The sequence below is a fragment of the Pogona vitticeps genome, chromosome 3 (genome assembly GCF_051106095.1).
Source record: "Pogona vitticeps strain Pit_001003342236 chromosome 3, PviZW2.1, whole genome shotgun sequence".
Taxonomy (NCBI): domain Eukaryota; kingdom Metazoa; phylum Chordata; class Lepidosauria; order Squamata; family Agamidae; genus Pogona; species Pogona vitticeps.
The window spans coordinates 24,567,307-24,584,152 of record NC_135785.1 but is presented as its reverse complement, the minus strand read 5'-3'; the positions used below and the strand labels follow the sequence as shown (position 1 = coordinate 24,584,152).

The 16,846-nt window shown below is 42.0% G+C and overlaps 1 protein-coding gene across 3 annotated transcripts in view; it reads left to right on the top strand.

Moving 5' to 3' along the window:
* RSRC1 (arginine and serine rich coiled-coil 1) overlaps positions 1 to 16,846 on the top strand; it is a 293,774-nt gene that overhangs the window by 4,886 nt on the left and 272,042 nt on the right. For all 3 annotated transcript variants that reach the window (XM_020791821.3, XM_020791819.3, XM_078389054.1), the window contains exon 2: positions 3,016 to 3,212. In XM_020791821.3, the coding sequence (XP_020647480.1) occupies positions 3,031 to 3,212 (182 nt within the window). In that variant the 5' untranslated portion in view covers positions 3,016 to 3,030. The remainder of the gene's footprint in view (positions 1 to 3,015; positions 3,213 to 16,846) is intronic.

The following is a 16,846-nucleotide window of genomic DNA, read 5'->3' as shown; positions in this document are numbered from 1 at the left end:
GAGAAGAGAATGGTTGAAAGCATGCCTCTCCTCATTCTCATTGTACTTAAGTACCTTAAAGGATGCTTTTGTATGGAAGTTAGGGGCCTGTGTCCCTGTGGGTTGGGCAGTAGCAATCCATTGACTGAAATCCAGTGGAGTAACTTATGTCACATAAGGCTCATGATGTTCATCAGGGGTGGTGTGTTTTTTTTTTTTTAGAAATAAAAATTTCCCACCCCCACTCCAAGAGATCATGGCTCCCTTGAGATCCTTTCATTGTGGAGATGCTATTTTGGGCCACAGGATGAGTGGGGAGTCCTTAATGTCCAAAATTGCCTTTTCAAGATAAGTTTATCAGTGGTAGTTTCTGGTAATTAAAGACTTCCCCCTCCTGTCCAATAGCCCCCAGTGGCCTTTCACTGATGAATGGGACTCTGTGGTAACTTCAGACTTTTGGGAAAGAGGTAAAAATGTTTTATTTCTGAAAAACTGTGATAGCTGATGGCATCATCTGCTTTATGCAGTTTAGCTGCACAAATAGCCAATATTTACGCACACCCCTCCATTCCATTGTTCCTGTCTTGTTCCCTTCTGCCACATTCTCTCTCTCATCTACTTATACATAGCAATTTATATGGGAACTTTTTGCTTTGCTTATTTGCCATGTTGGGTGACTGGAATCACGGAGATCAAATACTGTACAGTGGTGCCTCCACTTACGAACGTCCCTACTTATGACCAATTTGACTTATGACCAGCTCCAGCTGCAAAATTGTGCTTCTATTTGCAGCCAGAGCTTCCACTTACAAAGAGAAAAAGGCAGGGGGAAAAGGTGGGAAATTCAAATTGCTAACTGTAGGTGGTGAAAGAGGATGCTTCTTTGTAGCTCTTTTGCCCCGACGGTTAGAGTGAGTGCAAGGGAAGGAGGCTTGGGACTGCCTGACTTCTGCTTCGGAGTGAGCATGTGTGTGTTTGCAGGGAGGTAAGGTGCTATTTTCTGCTTTTAAAAAACTGTTCTGTGAATTTTTGCAGCGCGGTTTTGAGCTGGAGGGGTTATGTTTCTGTGCTGTGATGGGTCCTAGGGGCTTGTTTGTTTTTTGTTTCCCCCCCCTCATTTCTGATGGGTCTTGGGGAGTTTGGTTGCTTTTTGGGTTTTCCCCCATTTCTGATGGCTCCTTCATGCTTTCCTTGCTTTTTCTTTTGTTCTCTGTGCATTTCCAATCTGCTCCGTTTGTTTTTCTGTGCATTTGCGATGAGTCCCGCATACTTCCCTTGCTTTTTTCCTTTGTTTTCTGTGCATTTCTGACCTTGTTCCTCTTTTCTCTGTGCATTTCCAATCTGCTCCATTTTTGTATTCTGTGCATTTGCAATGGGTCCTGCATGCTTCCCTTGCTTTTTTCCTTTGTTTTCTGTGCATTTCCGACCTTGTTCCTCTGTTCTCTGTGCATTTCCAATCTGCTCTGTTTGTTTTCTGTGCATTTCCATGCTTGATTGCTTTTCTCCACCCCCCTTTGGCCGGAAGGGATTAATTGCGTTTCCAATGAGTCTTGCAGTGATTTTTGTGTGTGTGGTTTTTCCTTTGGCTGGATTGGATTAATGGGGTTTCAATGCATTCCTATGGGAAATGGTGCTTTGATTTAAGACCATTTTGACTTATGTCCATCTTCTGGAACGGATTATGGTTGTAAGTGGAGGCACCACTGTAGCAGGCTGGATCCATAAATGCTGTGGGTCAGTGACTCCATATTCCTAGTACTGGCCAAGATAATGTTATGCAATGGCATAACTCACAGCAGCAAATTGTCATTAATTAAGAAGTCATTGTTTGGATTCTAGGTCATGTACCAAGCCATCTGAGTTGCATGTAGTGAACATCCATTCAGTGATTCATTTAATCAGTGGTACGTACAGGAAACTTGCCCAGTGTGGTGGCCTTCGGATAGTTTGGAGTACAGTACAGTGGTGCCTCGCTTAGCGATGTTAATTGGTTAAAAAAACATCGCTATGGGAAAACATCGCTAAGCAAACACCATTTCCCATAGGAATGCATTGAAAACCGGATAATCCGTTCCAATGGGAACGGATTACCGTCCTTAAGCGAAAATCGCCATAGGAAACATTGCTAAGCGAAACGTGGTTCCCCCCATTGGAATGCATTGAATAGGTTTCAATGCATTTCAGTGGTTTTGACAGGTCCGTTTTCGCTATTTTTTAAGTGTCTTAAAATGTTCAAAACCTGTTTAAAATGCTTGGAATCATTAGTGCACCCTGTAAAACCTTTGCAAACTTAATTTGGCTTTGTTCTGAATCTTCGTTAATTTTTGGTGAATTTTCCCCCCCATTGGAATGCATTGAACTGTAGGTTTGTGTCAAACCTACAGTTCAATGCATTCCAATGGGGGGAACAAAAATTCACCAAAAATTAACGAAGACTCAGAACAAAGCCAAATTAGGTTTGCAAACGTTTTACAAGGTGCACTAACGATTCCAAGCATTTTAAACAGTTTTTGAACATTTTAAGACACTTTTAAAATAGCGAAAACGGACATCGCTAAGTGAAACGGGGACCTAAACTGTCATCGCTAAGCGAAGCAAGGTCCCGAACATTGCTATGCGAAATTTCCCCATTGGAAACATCACTAAACGGAGCGCAAGATCGCTCAAAAAACCCATCGCTAAGCGAATACATCGTTAAACGAGGCAATTGCTAAGCGAGGCACCACTGTATCTAAATTCCTGATACTTGACCTTGATGTCTGGGGAAGGTGGGAATTAAAGTCCTAAACATCTAGAAAGCACTGTGTTGTGGAATGCTGGATATAGGATTGCAATCTTAAGATCTAAGCAACAAAGTGTAGGAACAGATAGGTTTGTATAATAATATATTCACGTAAATGGCACCCACAGTGACACTAGACAATGTTTAGATAAGGTTTAAATTGGAGATTAATGCATAGTGATTGGTAATGGTGCAGGTGTTTCATGATGTGTCAGATGCACTTAATACTTAGAGCTTTCTGACTTGTCTTTCAGAACTAGCGTTTTAAAATGGGTCGCCATTCATCAGACACTGAAGAAGAGAGTAGAAGCAAAAGAAAAAAGAAACACTGTAGGAGGTCGTCTTCAAGCAGTTCTTCTGATAGTAGAACTTACAGCCGTAAGAAATCAGGAAGGAAGTCAAGGTCATGGTCTCGAGATCACCAACCCCGTTCACATTCATATGAAAAGAGGTACGTGAATTGCTCTTTCTTGAGTTTTAAAACTAAAATGACGCATTAAGCAAAATTTCCAGCCCAGTCTTACATTTTACTGTAATATATAATAGCATAAAACTGCAGCTATAGTAAAAAAAGAATCTCTCTTGCTCTGGTGTTAAATCTGTTTTTACCATGCCTAACTGGAATGAGATAGCAGTAGAAAGACAGCGCTGATATTCATTTAAAAAAAAAATACTATGCAGAAGTCTTGATTTCTTGCTCATGGGTATCAGGTCTACTTAGGATATTTTAGACCAGTGTTAAAAAGCAGTCAGATTTTAATTGCATACTAGTTAACACTGGTTAGCTGTGCCTCATCTAGCTGAAATGAGATGATTTAGTTGAAGTGGGAGCATGTATTATAAATCTCCAAATAAATTGGACTAGAAGCGTATATGGTTGATTCTGAGTATGCCACTGGAGCATGTGGAAGAAGATTGGGAATTCAATCTCTTTCTTACTTTTTTACTTTTTTGGGAAGTATATATCTTAGAGAGAGTTTCACAAATGCGGAGCAAGTGTTCCATAGAGTTACACAGTTCCTTTGATTAGATTGTGGAAATTCTGTTTTGTCCTTTTGTCCTGTTGACTGCTTTCTTCATCATTTATTTAAATGAAGCTGTCCTTAAATGCTATTGTTAAAAGTGAAGGAGAAAACATTATTTTTATCCCCTTTCTTCACATTCTAAGCCTATTTAACATATTTCCTCCCATTTGTCTTTTTTTTCTAAATCAGAAAGCCTCAAGGAGTTTACTCTGCCACTTGATTATTTTGGTTATCCTTTTTTTATATCTCTGTAATTTTTTTGTCTTTTCTAACTGTACATATTATGCAAAGTCATTATAATAGTGTTTGCTTTATTTTTTAATCCTTTTTAAATACTCCATAATATGGAATGTCTGAGTCAGGGTATTTGGTCAGCTGTCCAATCTGACTAAAGATGTATGGGGATTTTATTTAATTTTTTAAAACTGGAGTTTACTAAAGTGAAATAGAGGAAGGCAACACTGGGAAAGCAAGACTTCCCATCTCCTAGATATGAATGAGAATTTATTTTAGCTAATTTTTATCAGTCCACCAGAATTCACAAAATACAAACAGATCAATTTGCTCATCTCTAACCATGACCTAGTATCTTTCTCCTGGTCAGTCACAGCATATTATAAGGATTTTTTTATTCAGTTTGGTTTGCTTCACACTTGAATGCATTGCTATTTGGAGTGATCAGGTTGGAGTCCTTGCAATCCATTTTTTGATATCCTGCACAATTTGGAGTCCTCAATGAACCTGAGTCTTTTTGGTTTACTTCAAATTCCAAAACATAATTTTAAATTCCAGAATAAATTAAAAAAAACAATCATAACAGGAGCAGTTTCTTCAATCTGAATTTTAGTAAAAGTGCATCATATGCTAGTATGTAGTTTGCATATAGTTTTCCCCACAATTATGTGGAGTTCCAAGCCACTTGTAGTTTTTAGTCCAATTCCTAATCTGGCATTATTAACTTTTGAAACGTTCAAGTTAGCCTTTAAAATTAAGAAGTTATTTTCAAAATAATGAGCACTGAATTTGTTTGCTTGCTTTGTTTATTTGCATATGTTCTAAATGCTTTCAGTTCTGCTGTCAAAGTTTCATTTTTTGTGTTTTATGTCTGTATACACACATTAGCAAGGAGGGTGGTTTTTTTGTCTGTTTGTTAAAGATCTCATTTTATACATATTGGTGTTTCTGTCCAGTTCTCAAACATTACTTTATTGCTTCTTTGGAGTAATGCATTTCACACAGAAGTAGAGGGAACCTTCCTTAACACAGTCTAAATCCAGCTATATATTCTGTCATTGAATGGGGTCAAATTGGGTTTGCTATCTCTGTGGTCTTTTTTGTCGAGAGTAAGCAGAAGTGAAACAGTATCTAAATTCTAGTGAGAAGCATATGAAACACTTGGAATTAGTATGATGATCAGATTGTGATGTTTAGTGTAGCAGAGTTCGTCAATGGCAGCTCTACATTTCTTTCCCTGTTCACTGTGCACTCCCTCTCTTTTGTCTGTTGTCAGATCTGTGCCTTTATCTTAGCTGCTGCGTTTGGTTTTTTTCTCGAATGAGAGTCTTTTAGCACCAACTGTCGAGGAAGGACTGTAAAATAGTATCACCAGGCCTCATCTCAGAGAGGTGATCTAAAAAGTTACCATGTTTAGTGGTATTGAAATCCACCAGATGGTCTGTAGACCTACCATGTTTTTCTGTGTATAAGATGCCTCCCCTTTCTAACCCAAAACTTCTTTCTTTGCAATAAAGTGGAGGGGAAAGGCAGGGATCAAAATGCCTTGATTCCTGCTTTCCCCCTTTACTTTCTTGCGAGGAAAGTGCTTTCTGCCTCCACTTTTTTTTTTTTGCAAAAGCAGGGATCATCAAAGTGCTTTGATCCCTGCCTTCCCCCTGCACTTTCAAGGAAAGTGCTTTTCCACTCCAGTTTCTTCACAGTAAAGTGGAGGGGGGGGGGAAAGCAGGAATCATAAAAGTGCTTTGATTCCTGCTTTCCCCCTCCACCGTTTGCTAAGAAAGTGTAGGGGGAAAGCACTTTCTGTGCTTTGATCCCTCTCCCCCTTACTTCCATGTATAAGACAACCCTCAATTTTTAAACTAAATATTTTAGACAAAAGTATCATCTTACACATGGAAAATACGGTAATACAGACACAGTCTCCATGTCCAGTTCATGGTGTACATCGTCCGTTCAGGCAACAAAAGATATTTCTGTGGCATAATCAAACCTGAAGCCAAATTGAAAGGCATCTAGGTAATTTGCATTATGCAGGAACTCCTGGAATTTTTAAACCACTACATGATCCAATAGCTTGCCCAAGAGTTTAATATTGGAGACTGACTGGCAATTGCCGGTGTGGTGGGATTCAAGGAGGGCTTTCTGAGTAAAGGTGTTACTACCATCCCACTTAGGCACACTGGAACTTCTGTAGAGAGACATTCACCATGACTCTTATCCATTTAACCACTCTCTGCTCCCTCACAATATGAATCAGGAAGCACAAGGTCTTGGAATATACATAGTGTCTCTAACCTCTCCTAGTATCCTGTTCTTATCCTTCATCAATTGCAATCTTTCTGTTATTACTGGACAAGCAGGAAGCAAAGAAATACCTGTAGGGCCTGTGCCAGATGGCATATGAGTGGTTTTGTTTGTGGAGTGTCATGGAAATTCTACATCATGAACTGTTGAAGGGTCTTCATTCCATGTTGTCATGGAGGTAATTAAGTCCTGAGCTCCTTGGCGTGAATGTTGAAGACAGAACAACAAGCTGAGTGGTCTACAGTGCCATGCCTGAGTTAAGTGTGGCTAATTTTAGAAGAAAAATTGTTGTGCAGTGCAGGTACAGCAGAAGAATTTGTATTCTGTTCCGGTGGCCTACTTTCAAATATGCTTACTAAAGCCTCACAAACTGGATGATGGAGCACCTGATGAGGAAGATGGAGCAAGCATAGATGGTTGCAGCACCTTCTCAGAGCTACACAAAAAAACATGCAGGCAGAACAGAAAGAGATTGACTCCCAGACAGTTCTCAGTAACACATGCCAGCTCAATGTGCTCGTCTAGAATCTAGTCCTGGGTGGTTGTTTATTTCATCTTCACTGAACTGGCATTGAGCAGCAGCATTTTCAGTCAGTCTGCTGGTGAGCTTACTTAAGCTATTTGAACTGAGAAACGGTTTGGGAAGAGCCCTCACCTAAACGAGTCACCTTATTCATTTTCCTTCTCTCATGATAGTGTCACTTTCTTTCAGTTCAGCATCTCCTCTAGTCGTTTGTGGCCCTAATGATTACTTCCTGCTCCACTTCACCATCCTCTCTGCTTTGGACTTGCATTTTAGTAGCAGCCAGCAGCTCAAAATATGATAGGTCTTACAGTAAATGAAATCAGGATGCAAACAGGAAATTTGTTCTATTTCTCCTTCTTTTTGTATGGCAAGAGAATTGGCTCTTGCCTTCTCCTTGGCTTCTCAAGAGGACCAATGATATCTCTTGTTTTCTGTCATGTCCTGGTTTTCATCTTGGTGAAATGGCTGCTGGATAACAGGCAGTGAGAGATGAAGCCCAAAAGATCTGGTGGTCCTGATTCCCTTCTCTTCCTTCTCCTCACCCACATGGATTGGCTGCTTGACATCAGTTAGGGAGAAGCAAGGCCTGATTGGAGCTGGCTCACAAGAGACCCAACAGTGGCCATGCTTTGCTTCCCTTTGTGTTCTTTAGCCAGGAAGAGATAAAGCCTGATGTAGTTGGCTTCACAAGAGGACAGATGTTTTCTTTCTCTTTTCCTTCCTGGATTACATGGATACAGTCTGTAGACGCCATTAATTTAACTTTTCGGAGTATACTCTTTCCATCCATACAAGCAAATTAACTGCAGAGAAGACATTAAATTATTTTATAGAAGATATTTGTGTTATGGATGAAATGTACTGTTGAACAATGTGGACTTTGCGGCAAGATTAGAACTATTCTGGTTGTGTTGATGTTTTGCAATTTCTAAACACGGAAAATTTGGGTTTTTTGAGGATAGGTCAAGGTGGCAAAAATGATTTTCGTTAGGAAGTTCTGATGAGCAAGATCCCTTACCATTTTTCTTCCCGGTTCTATTTTCAGTATTTGCATATATCCCCTGAAGGGACCTGGTAGGATGATATCAGCTGCAGTGTTCACATTACTCAGATGACATGCAGCTTTATGAATATCTCATAGTACAGATATGACTATCTGACAGATAGCACCAAGCTTTAAAGACCTGGAGGCTGAATGGGAACCAGTTAGTGTATTTGAATCCAAGAAGATCTAAGTATTTGCTTTAAGGATTTGGCTAGCACTTCTGTCTTGACCTCACTGTATGAATATATGCCCACAGTAGTTAAGATGATGTAAAATTTCAATACTGTGCTGAATTTTGTCCGAGTTTCAAAGAATTAATTTATAATGATTGACTTAAAAAAACTGTTTAATCTCCATTTAGTAAATTCAGTTCTTCTAAGATGAAGATAAATTGGTATCTAAGTAGAATGAACCACTGAGAACATCTTAAGAGTGTCATGTCATGAGACATGCTAGCAAAGTATTTCCTTCTGAATCCTACTCAGCTCTCTGTTTAATGACTGTGCTCCTATTCAGATGATTTATAGCTTAGTCTGTTGCTTGGATATAATTCTTTCTAATGCTAACTCAAGTGCTTGTCAGTTTAGAAGTGAAACCGGGTAATCCAAATAATGCGAAGTGCTCTTTACCTAATCCAGCATCTAAAATTATCTCCAGCCTTGATAATACACCGTCTGGTGTTGTCAATTCATTGACAAAGAAAGCTTCAAACATGAGCAGGATTGTTTAAGCTATTTATTATTGTTGTTATGACTTATATAACACCCATAGTCCTAGAACACTCTCTAGGTGGTTTACAGTGTAATTATGGAAACAACAGCTTGCTCCCCAGTGAGCTGGGTACTTGTTTTATTGACCTTGTAAGGCTGAATCAACCTTGAGCTGGCTACCTGAACCTGTCAGGATCAAATTTAGGTTGTGAGCAGAGGCTTGCCTGCAGTACTGTACTTTAACCACGGTGCATGGGATAGCTATTGTCTATGATGGGAGACCAAACTGTTCTGCCTGTCTAACATTTAGCAAGTTAAAGAGCTACTCTGAGTGAAACCTAACACTGTCACATAATAATGAAATAATTGCCACTAAATTGTCAAATTTTACAAGCTTTATTTGTCTACTCTAGCTGGGTAGGTGGGGCTCGTTAGCTTTGGAAGGAAGCACATCCAGGAGAAGGAAAACTTCGATTTCAAGCCTCCCCTGCCTTGGGGCTATATCCACTGATGGAAAAAGCTTCAGGAGTTAACCTCGAGGCAAAATCCGGAGTTGGAGTCCCGGAGGCAGTTTGTGATGTTCTGGCAACTCCTGTGACATCGCTGGAACCTGTTGTATTGGCTCTTGCCTTTCCACTGGACTATTTCAGTGACATGGAGAGGGGGGATTTGCTGCCTGGGTAACTGCCTATCTGTATTATTTTACCCAGGCTTTGTGCGCTGGAGAGGACACTCCAGCTTCGTATACAACATTTTTATTTATTTATTTATTTATTTATTTATTTATTTATTTATTTATTTATTTATTTATTTGATTTATACCCCGCCCATCTGGTCGTCCGACCACTCTGAGCGGCTTCCAATGCTTTTATATATATATATATATATATATATATATATATATATATATATATATATATATATATATATATATATATATATATATATATATATATATACACACATACACACACACACACACATTCGCATAGCGATCCCTTCTCCGGGATCGCTAATGCGGAGCCATAGCGTCTGTCCATATGGAGAAAACTCGCTTACCGAAGGGTGCCAGGAAGGAGCCGCCGCTGCCGCCGCTGCCGCCGCGAGAGTGATGCGGGGCCGCGCTGGCCGGGAAGAGGAAGGCAGGCTGCGAGGCAGGCAGGCGAAGGGAGGGAAGCCGTGCGTTCACGCGTCCTCCCGCCCACTTTCCCTCTTCTCCTCCTCTTGCTGCCGACCCCCCAAACCTCCCACAGAGTCGGGCGATCAGCTGTTTGGCGGTTCTAAAATGGCCGCCTGACGCCCGATATGTCCGCATGCAGCGTTTTCGCGCCCTCCCCTCGCTTACCAGGTGCGAAAATGGCTGCCGCTATGGAGGAAACTTCGCTGAACGGTAAGTTTAGGGCCAATTGGATCGCATTAAACGATGTTTAATGCGTTCCAATGGGCTTTTACATTCCGTTTAGCGACGATTTCACATAGCGAGGGTTAATCCGGAACGGATTAACCTCGCTGTGCGGGGCACCACTCTGTGTGTGTGTGTGTGTGTGTGTGTGTGTGTGTGTGTGTGTGTGTGTGTGTATAACACACACACATAAAAATATAACACAACTTAAAATTAGTAAATTATTCAAGATGGCAAAAAAAAAGGAAAGCAAGAAAAGGAAAAGAGAAAATAAAGTCAAGGATTACCTGGAGGGAAGGCCTGCACGAACATCCATGTTTTAAACTGATTTTTGAAGGTACCCAGCGAGGGGGCCGCGCGAATTATCGGAGGGAGATTGTTCCAAAGGCGAGGAGCCACAGCCGAGAAGGCCCGATTTCTAGTTCTTTCCTTACGGGCCTCTCTCGGCGTCAGGCTCCTCAGCCTCACCTCCTGACTCACAGGGGTGATATGGGTAGACCTTGGTGGGAGAAGGCGTTCCGCCAAGCATCAAGATAACATGAGAAGTAGCAGTTACCGGTTATAAGTCTTTGCTCAATTGGGTAGAGCGTGGCGCCAGGGGCTACTTCCAATGGTGGGAGAGGTCATTGCACCTCACACTGGGTGCAGCACTACTCTGAGCTATACAGTGGTGCCTCAACGTACGAACGTCTTGACTTACGACCAGCTCTGGTCACAAAATTTTGCTTCGACTTGCGGACAGAGCTTCCAGTTATCAGGAACGCGAAAAGGCAGGGGGAAAAGGCGAGAAATTCAAATTGCTAACTCTTAGTGGTGAAGAGGCTGCTTCTTTGTAGCTCTTTCGCCCCAGCAGTTAAGAGAGTGTGCAATCAGAGGAGGCTTGGGACTGCCTGGCTTCTGCTTCTGAGTGAGTGTGTGTGTGTTTGCAGGGAGGCTTCAGGTTGCCTGGTAAGGTAAGGTCCTTCTTTCTGCTTTTTAAAAGCTACCTGTTCTGGATGGGTTTTGACAAAAGCTTGAGTGTTAGACTGTTCATCTCCTACTTATATACCATCATCTCCTTTCTGGATGTTCTGATCATTTCTGCCAACCTTATTCCTATTTTTACAGAACCTTCTGATAGGTAACTTTTGCAAAAGTAACTTTTGTGATAAAGGGGTAATCGGCTTGGTGTGTTTTCACTTGAAATATGAGGGGCAGTTGGATGGACTTGTACCTATTAATGCTGCATTATTGTCCATTTAGATGCACACCTGCAGATGGGGCTGGACTCAATGATCCATAGAGTCTCAAGCTCTTCAGTTCTAAGATGATGATGATGATGATGATGATGGAGAGGTATCCATTCTATGAACTGACCTTGTCTGATAGTCACATAATATGTTCTATAGGAAAGAGAATTCTAAGTACAGTACCATGAACTCAGGGGACCTGATTTAGCATTATGAGAAGAAACTAGCTTCAAATTATGTAAAAGGCTTATTTGGTAAATATGCATATGATTCATGAGGTAAGAGAAGTCTGTTGTCTTCATGTTTTCATTGTCATTTATTTATTTGATTTCTATCCCATCTTTATCCCCAAAACTAGGACCAAATGTGGCTTGTGAATGAACTTTCTATCTAATTCTTTTTTGTTTTGCAAAATACAGTGATAGCAATCTTAAACTTGCTGTGTCTTTGGGAAAGTAGTCCTTTGGTTCAATAGTAGAAACAATATACTTTGTTGGCTAGTACCTTTGTAGACCACTAAAGTTATAATAAGGCAAGCATTTGAGTTCGCCAGGACTCTTCATCAGGTTTAGATGGTTTAAAAATCCACAAGGAGCAGGGGGAAGAAAGTAGGTCACACCATTATTCTTGATAGCAAACTATTTTTAAAAACATGATAGAGATTGCTCATTCAGTAGAAAACAAAGGTTTCAAGGTATCAGTTTACAGTCTCTTTCCCCTTTCTGTAGACAAAAGCCTGACTGGAACTCCTGTAGATCCTTCCACTGCCCAGATGAGGCACACAGGCCACTTATGCAGACTTATCTCACTGACAATAACATTTGTGTTCTGCTGAAAAAAACATGACACAAACTTAACTGTACACACAAGGCACATGCATGACCAGTCTAGTCTGCCAGGGAAGCGAGTTTTTCTGCTTCCTGCCAGAGGTCTGTTTAATTTGAGGTGGATTCCAATGAATCGCTTCCATATATGTGAACTGCCCCTTCTCTGTATTTCTTTGTTTTTTTTTACAGCCTCCAGTCAGCCAAGCCAAGCCTTCCTTCCCTCCCCTTTCAGCCCCCACCACTTTCTTCTCCTTGTGCCCCATCCCTCAAACAACCTTTTCTTCTCAACCCCCCCCCAAATCCTTTCTGTTTTCTAGTCCATCAGTTACCTGCCTTCACCCTTATCCCTTGCCCCTCTTCTCATTTCCACTCCTTTCATGATTTCATATGATTTTATAGGGCAGTGGTTCTTAACCTTTTTAAAAGAAATGCCCTGTTGAGCTGTTGAGGAAATTATCATTGCCCCCTCCCCACGGCGGCGGTGCACCGCCGGCGTCAGGAGGGGGCCGATGATAACTTCCTCAATGGCGCTGGTGGTGCCGGCACCGTATCCACTGCCAGCACCAGCTGCTCTGGATCCGCCGGTGTTACAATGCCGCACCACCGTCGCGGGGAGGGGGTTCATGATAATTTCCTAAATGGTGGTGGAGGCGCGGGGGTGGCACCACATCCGCTGCCAGCACCAGCTGCTCTGCATCCAGTCGCACGGGGAGGGAGCGATGATAACTTCCTTGGTGGTGGCGCCGGCGGCACAGCAGCTCCATTGCCCCCCATCACCCTCCTTCTGTACTTTTGCCCCTGTGTTGCCTTTTTTTGTTCCATCACCCCCTGAAAAATGAAATCGCTCCCTGGGGAGCGATATCGCCCAGGTTAAGAACCATTGTTATAGGGGGCCCTCACCAAACCACCATCACATTATAGATTCCATCTGTGCCCACAGACTACCAGTCCAAGGCATGCCTGGGACTCATGTGATTGTGACTTGAGTAATTCTATATATACAATTTGTTGGAATCTATGGACCCATTCCTGGCACCCATATTTCTCTGGGTTGGGGTGATCCTATACACATAAATCATGGGGATCCATGGGGAGAGTTTCTCTAGGAATTGGAGCCCAAAGGGAGGAGTGGTTCCTCCTCTTCCACTGGCTTGCTTTCTAGGTGGAAGGTTTGAGTTTCTTGCATCTAGGGGTGGGAATGCACACTCGTGCCTCCCTCACTGGAATCCTCTCTCTGTGTGTTTGGATGTGTGTATGTGCATTTATGTGCACACATATGTAATGGTTTTGCCAGGAAAAAAAACCTTGCCTCTTTACCATTCCTCCTCTTCCCCCTCTATTTCCATCCCCCCCCCATCAGACCCACTTAACAGGAGATGAAGGCAGTGGTGGTGATGATAGTATTGGTGATGGCAGGCTCAAAAGTTTGGGATTCAGGCTGAAGTCTACATGACTTAAGCACAAATCCAAAACATATGCTTGCTTTGCCAGTTTATTCCAGCAGTGGAAACAGACCCTCCAAGCAGAAAAATGGGGCACAGCCTAGCATCCTTTGACAGAAAAACAGATCAAATTTAGATGTCACTTTAGATTCAGCATTCAGTTACAGCCAAATTGATGATTGTATTTAGTTTGCAAGAACTGAAGTCTTGTGAAAAAAGTTTATGTGGTAGTAGGACCTGCCTCATGCAGTTGATTGTGATATACCCAATAGAAAATTGAAAAATAGTAGCAGTGTGATCTAGAATGGAAACAAAATTCTGTGTTTATCAATAAAAACAGTGTAAGCTTTCAAGCCAGATAAATTTTCTTGATAGTACAGTTGTTAGAGATGTTTGTTTGTTTGTTCAGTCATTTAGTCGTGTCCGACTCTTCGTGACCCCATGGACCAGAGCACGCCAGGCCCTCCTATCTTCCACCGCCTCCCGGAGTTGTGTCAGATTCATGTTGGTTGCTTCGATGACACTGTCCAACCATCTCATCTTCGGTCGTCCCCTTCTCCTCTTGCCTTCACACTTTCCCAACATCAAAGTCTTTTCCAAGGAGTCTTCTCTTCTCATGAGATGGCCAAAGTACTGGAGCCTCAGCTTCAGGATCTGTCCTTCCAATGAGCACTCGGGGTTGATTTCCTTTAGAATTGATAGGTTTGTTCTCTTTGCAGTCCAGGGAACTCTCAAGAGTCTCCTCCAGCACCACAATTCAAAGGCATCAATTCTTCGGCGGTCAGCTTTCTTTATGGTCCAGCTCTCACTTCCATACAACACTACAGGAAAAACCATAGCTTTGACTATTCGGACTTTTGTTGGCAAGGTGATGTCTCTGCTTTTTAAGATGCTGTCAAGGTTTGTCATTGCTTTCCTCCCAAGAAGCAGGCGTCTTTTAATTTCGGGGCTGCTGTCTCCATCTGCAGTGATCATGGAGCCCAAGAAAGTAAAATCTGTCACTGCCTCCATATCTTCCCCTTCTATTTCCCAGGAGGTGATGGGACCAGTGGCCATGATCTTAGTTTTTTTGATGTTGAGTTTCAGACCGTTTTTTGCACTCTCGTCTTTCACCCTCATTACAAGGTTCTTTAGTTCCTCCTCACTTTCCGCCATCAGAGTGGTATCATCTGCATATCGGAGGTTGTTGATATTTCTTCCTGCAATCTTAATTCCAGTTTGGGATTCCTCCAGTCCAGCCTTCCGCATGATGTATTCTGCATGTAAGTTAAATAAGCAGGGTGACAATATACAGCCTTGTCGTACTCCTTTCCCAATTTTGAACCAATCCGTTGTTCCATATCCAGTTCTAACTGTTGTTTCCTGACCCACATATAGGTTTCTCAGGAGATGGATAAGGTGGTCAGGCACGCCCATTTCTTTAAGGACTTGCCATAGTTTGCTGTGGTCCACACAGTCAAAGGCTTTTGCATAGTCAATGAAGCAGAAGTAGATTTTTTCTGGAACTCTCTGGCTTTCTCCATAATCCAGCGTATGTTGGCAATTTGGTCTCGAGTTCCTCTGCCCCTTCGGAATCCCGCTTGTACTTCTGGGAGTTCTCGGTCCACATACTGCTGAAGCCTACCTTGTAGGATTTTGAGCATAACCTTGCTGGCGTGTGAGATGAGTGCAATTGTCCGGTAGTTGGAGCATTCTTTGGCACTGCCCTTCTTTGGGATTGGGATGTAGACTGATCTTTTCCAGTCCTCTGGCCACTGTTGAGTTTTCCAAACTTGTTGGCGTATTGAATGTAGCACCTTAACAGCATCATCCTTTAAGATTTTATATAGTTCAACTGGAATGCCATCACGTCCACTGGCCTTGTTGTTAGCCAGGCTTTCTAAGGCCCACTTGACCTCACTCTCCAGGATGTCTGGCTCTAGGTCAGCAACTATATTGTCTGGGTTGTCCGGGATATCCAAAACTTTCTGATATAATTCCTCTGTGTATTCTTGCCACCTCTTCTTGATGTCTTCTGCTTCTGTGAGGTCCCTTCCATTTTTGTCTTTTATCATGTCCATCTTTGCACAAAATTTTCCTCTAATATCTCCAATTTTCCTGAACAGATCTCTGGTTTTTCCTTTTCTGTTATTTTCCTCTATTTCTTTGCATTGTTCATTTAAGAAGGCCCTCTTGTCTCTCCTTGCTATTCTTTGGAAGTCTGCATTCAATTTTCTGTACCTTTCCCTATCTCCCCTGCATTTTGTTTCCCTTCTCTTTTCTGCTATTTGTAAGGCCTCGTTGGACAGCCACTTTGCTTTCTTGCATTTCCTTTTCTTTGGGATGGTTTTTGTTGCTGCCTCCTGTACAATGTTACGAGCCTCTATCCAAAGTTCTTCAGGCACTCTGTCTACCAAATCTAGTTCCTTAAATCTGTTCTTCACTTGTACTGTGTATTCGTAAGGGATTTGGTTTAGATTATATCTGAGTGGCCCAGTGGTTTTTCCTACTCTCTTCAGTTTAAGCTTGAATTTTGCTATGAGAAGCTGATGATCAGAGCCACAATCAGCTCCAGGTCTTGTTTTTGCTGACTGTATAGAGCTTCTCCATCTTTGGCTGCAGAGAATATAGTCAATCTGATTTCGATGTTGCCCATCTGGTGATTTCCATGTGTAGAGTCGCCTCTTGTGTTGTTGGAAAAGGGTGTTTGTGATGACCAGCTTGTTCTCTTGACAAAACTCTATTAGCCTTTGCCCTGCTTCGTTTTGAACTCCAAGGCCAAACTTCCCTGTTGTTTCTTTTATCTCTTGACTCCCTACCTTAGCATTCCAGTCCCCCAGAATGAGAAGAACATCCTTCTTCGGTGTCAGTTCTAGAAGGTGTTGTAAATCTTCATAAAATTGTTCAATTTCAGTCTCCTCAGCAATGGAGGTTGGTGCATAAACTTGGATTATTGTGATGTTGAAAGGTCTGCCTTGGATACGTATTGACATCATTCTATCATTTTTGAGATTATATCCCATTACGGCTTTTCCCACTCTTTTGTTGACTATGAGGGCTACTCCATTCCTTCTACGGGATTCTTGCCCACAATAGTAGACATGATAATCATCTGAGTTGAAATCACCCATCCCCATCCATTTTAGTTCACTGATGCCCAGAATGTTGATGTTTATTCTTGCTATCTCCTGTTTGACCACCTCCAGCTTCCCAAGGTTCATAGATCTTACATTCCAGGTTCCTATGCAGTATTTTTCTTTGCAGCATTGGACTTTCCTTTCACTTCCAGGCACGTCCACAGCTGAGCGTCCTTTCGGCTTTGGCCCATCCACTTCATTATCTCTGGAGCTACTTGTACT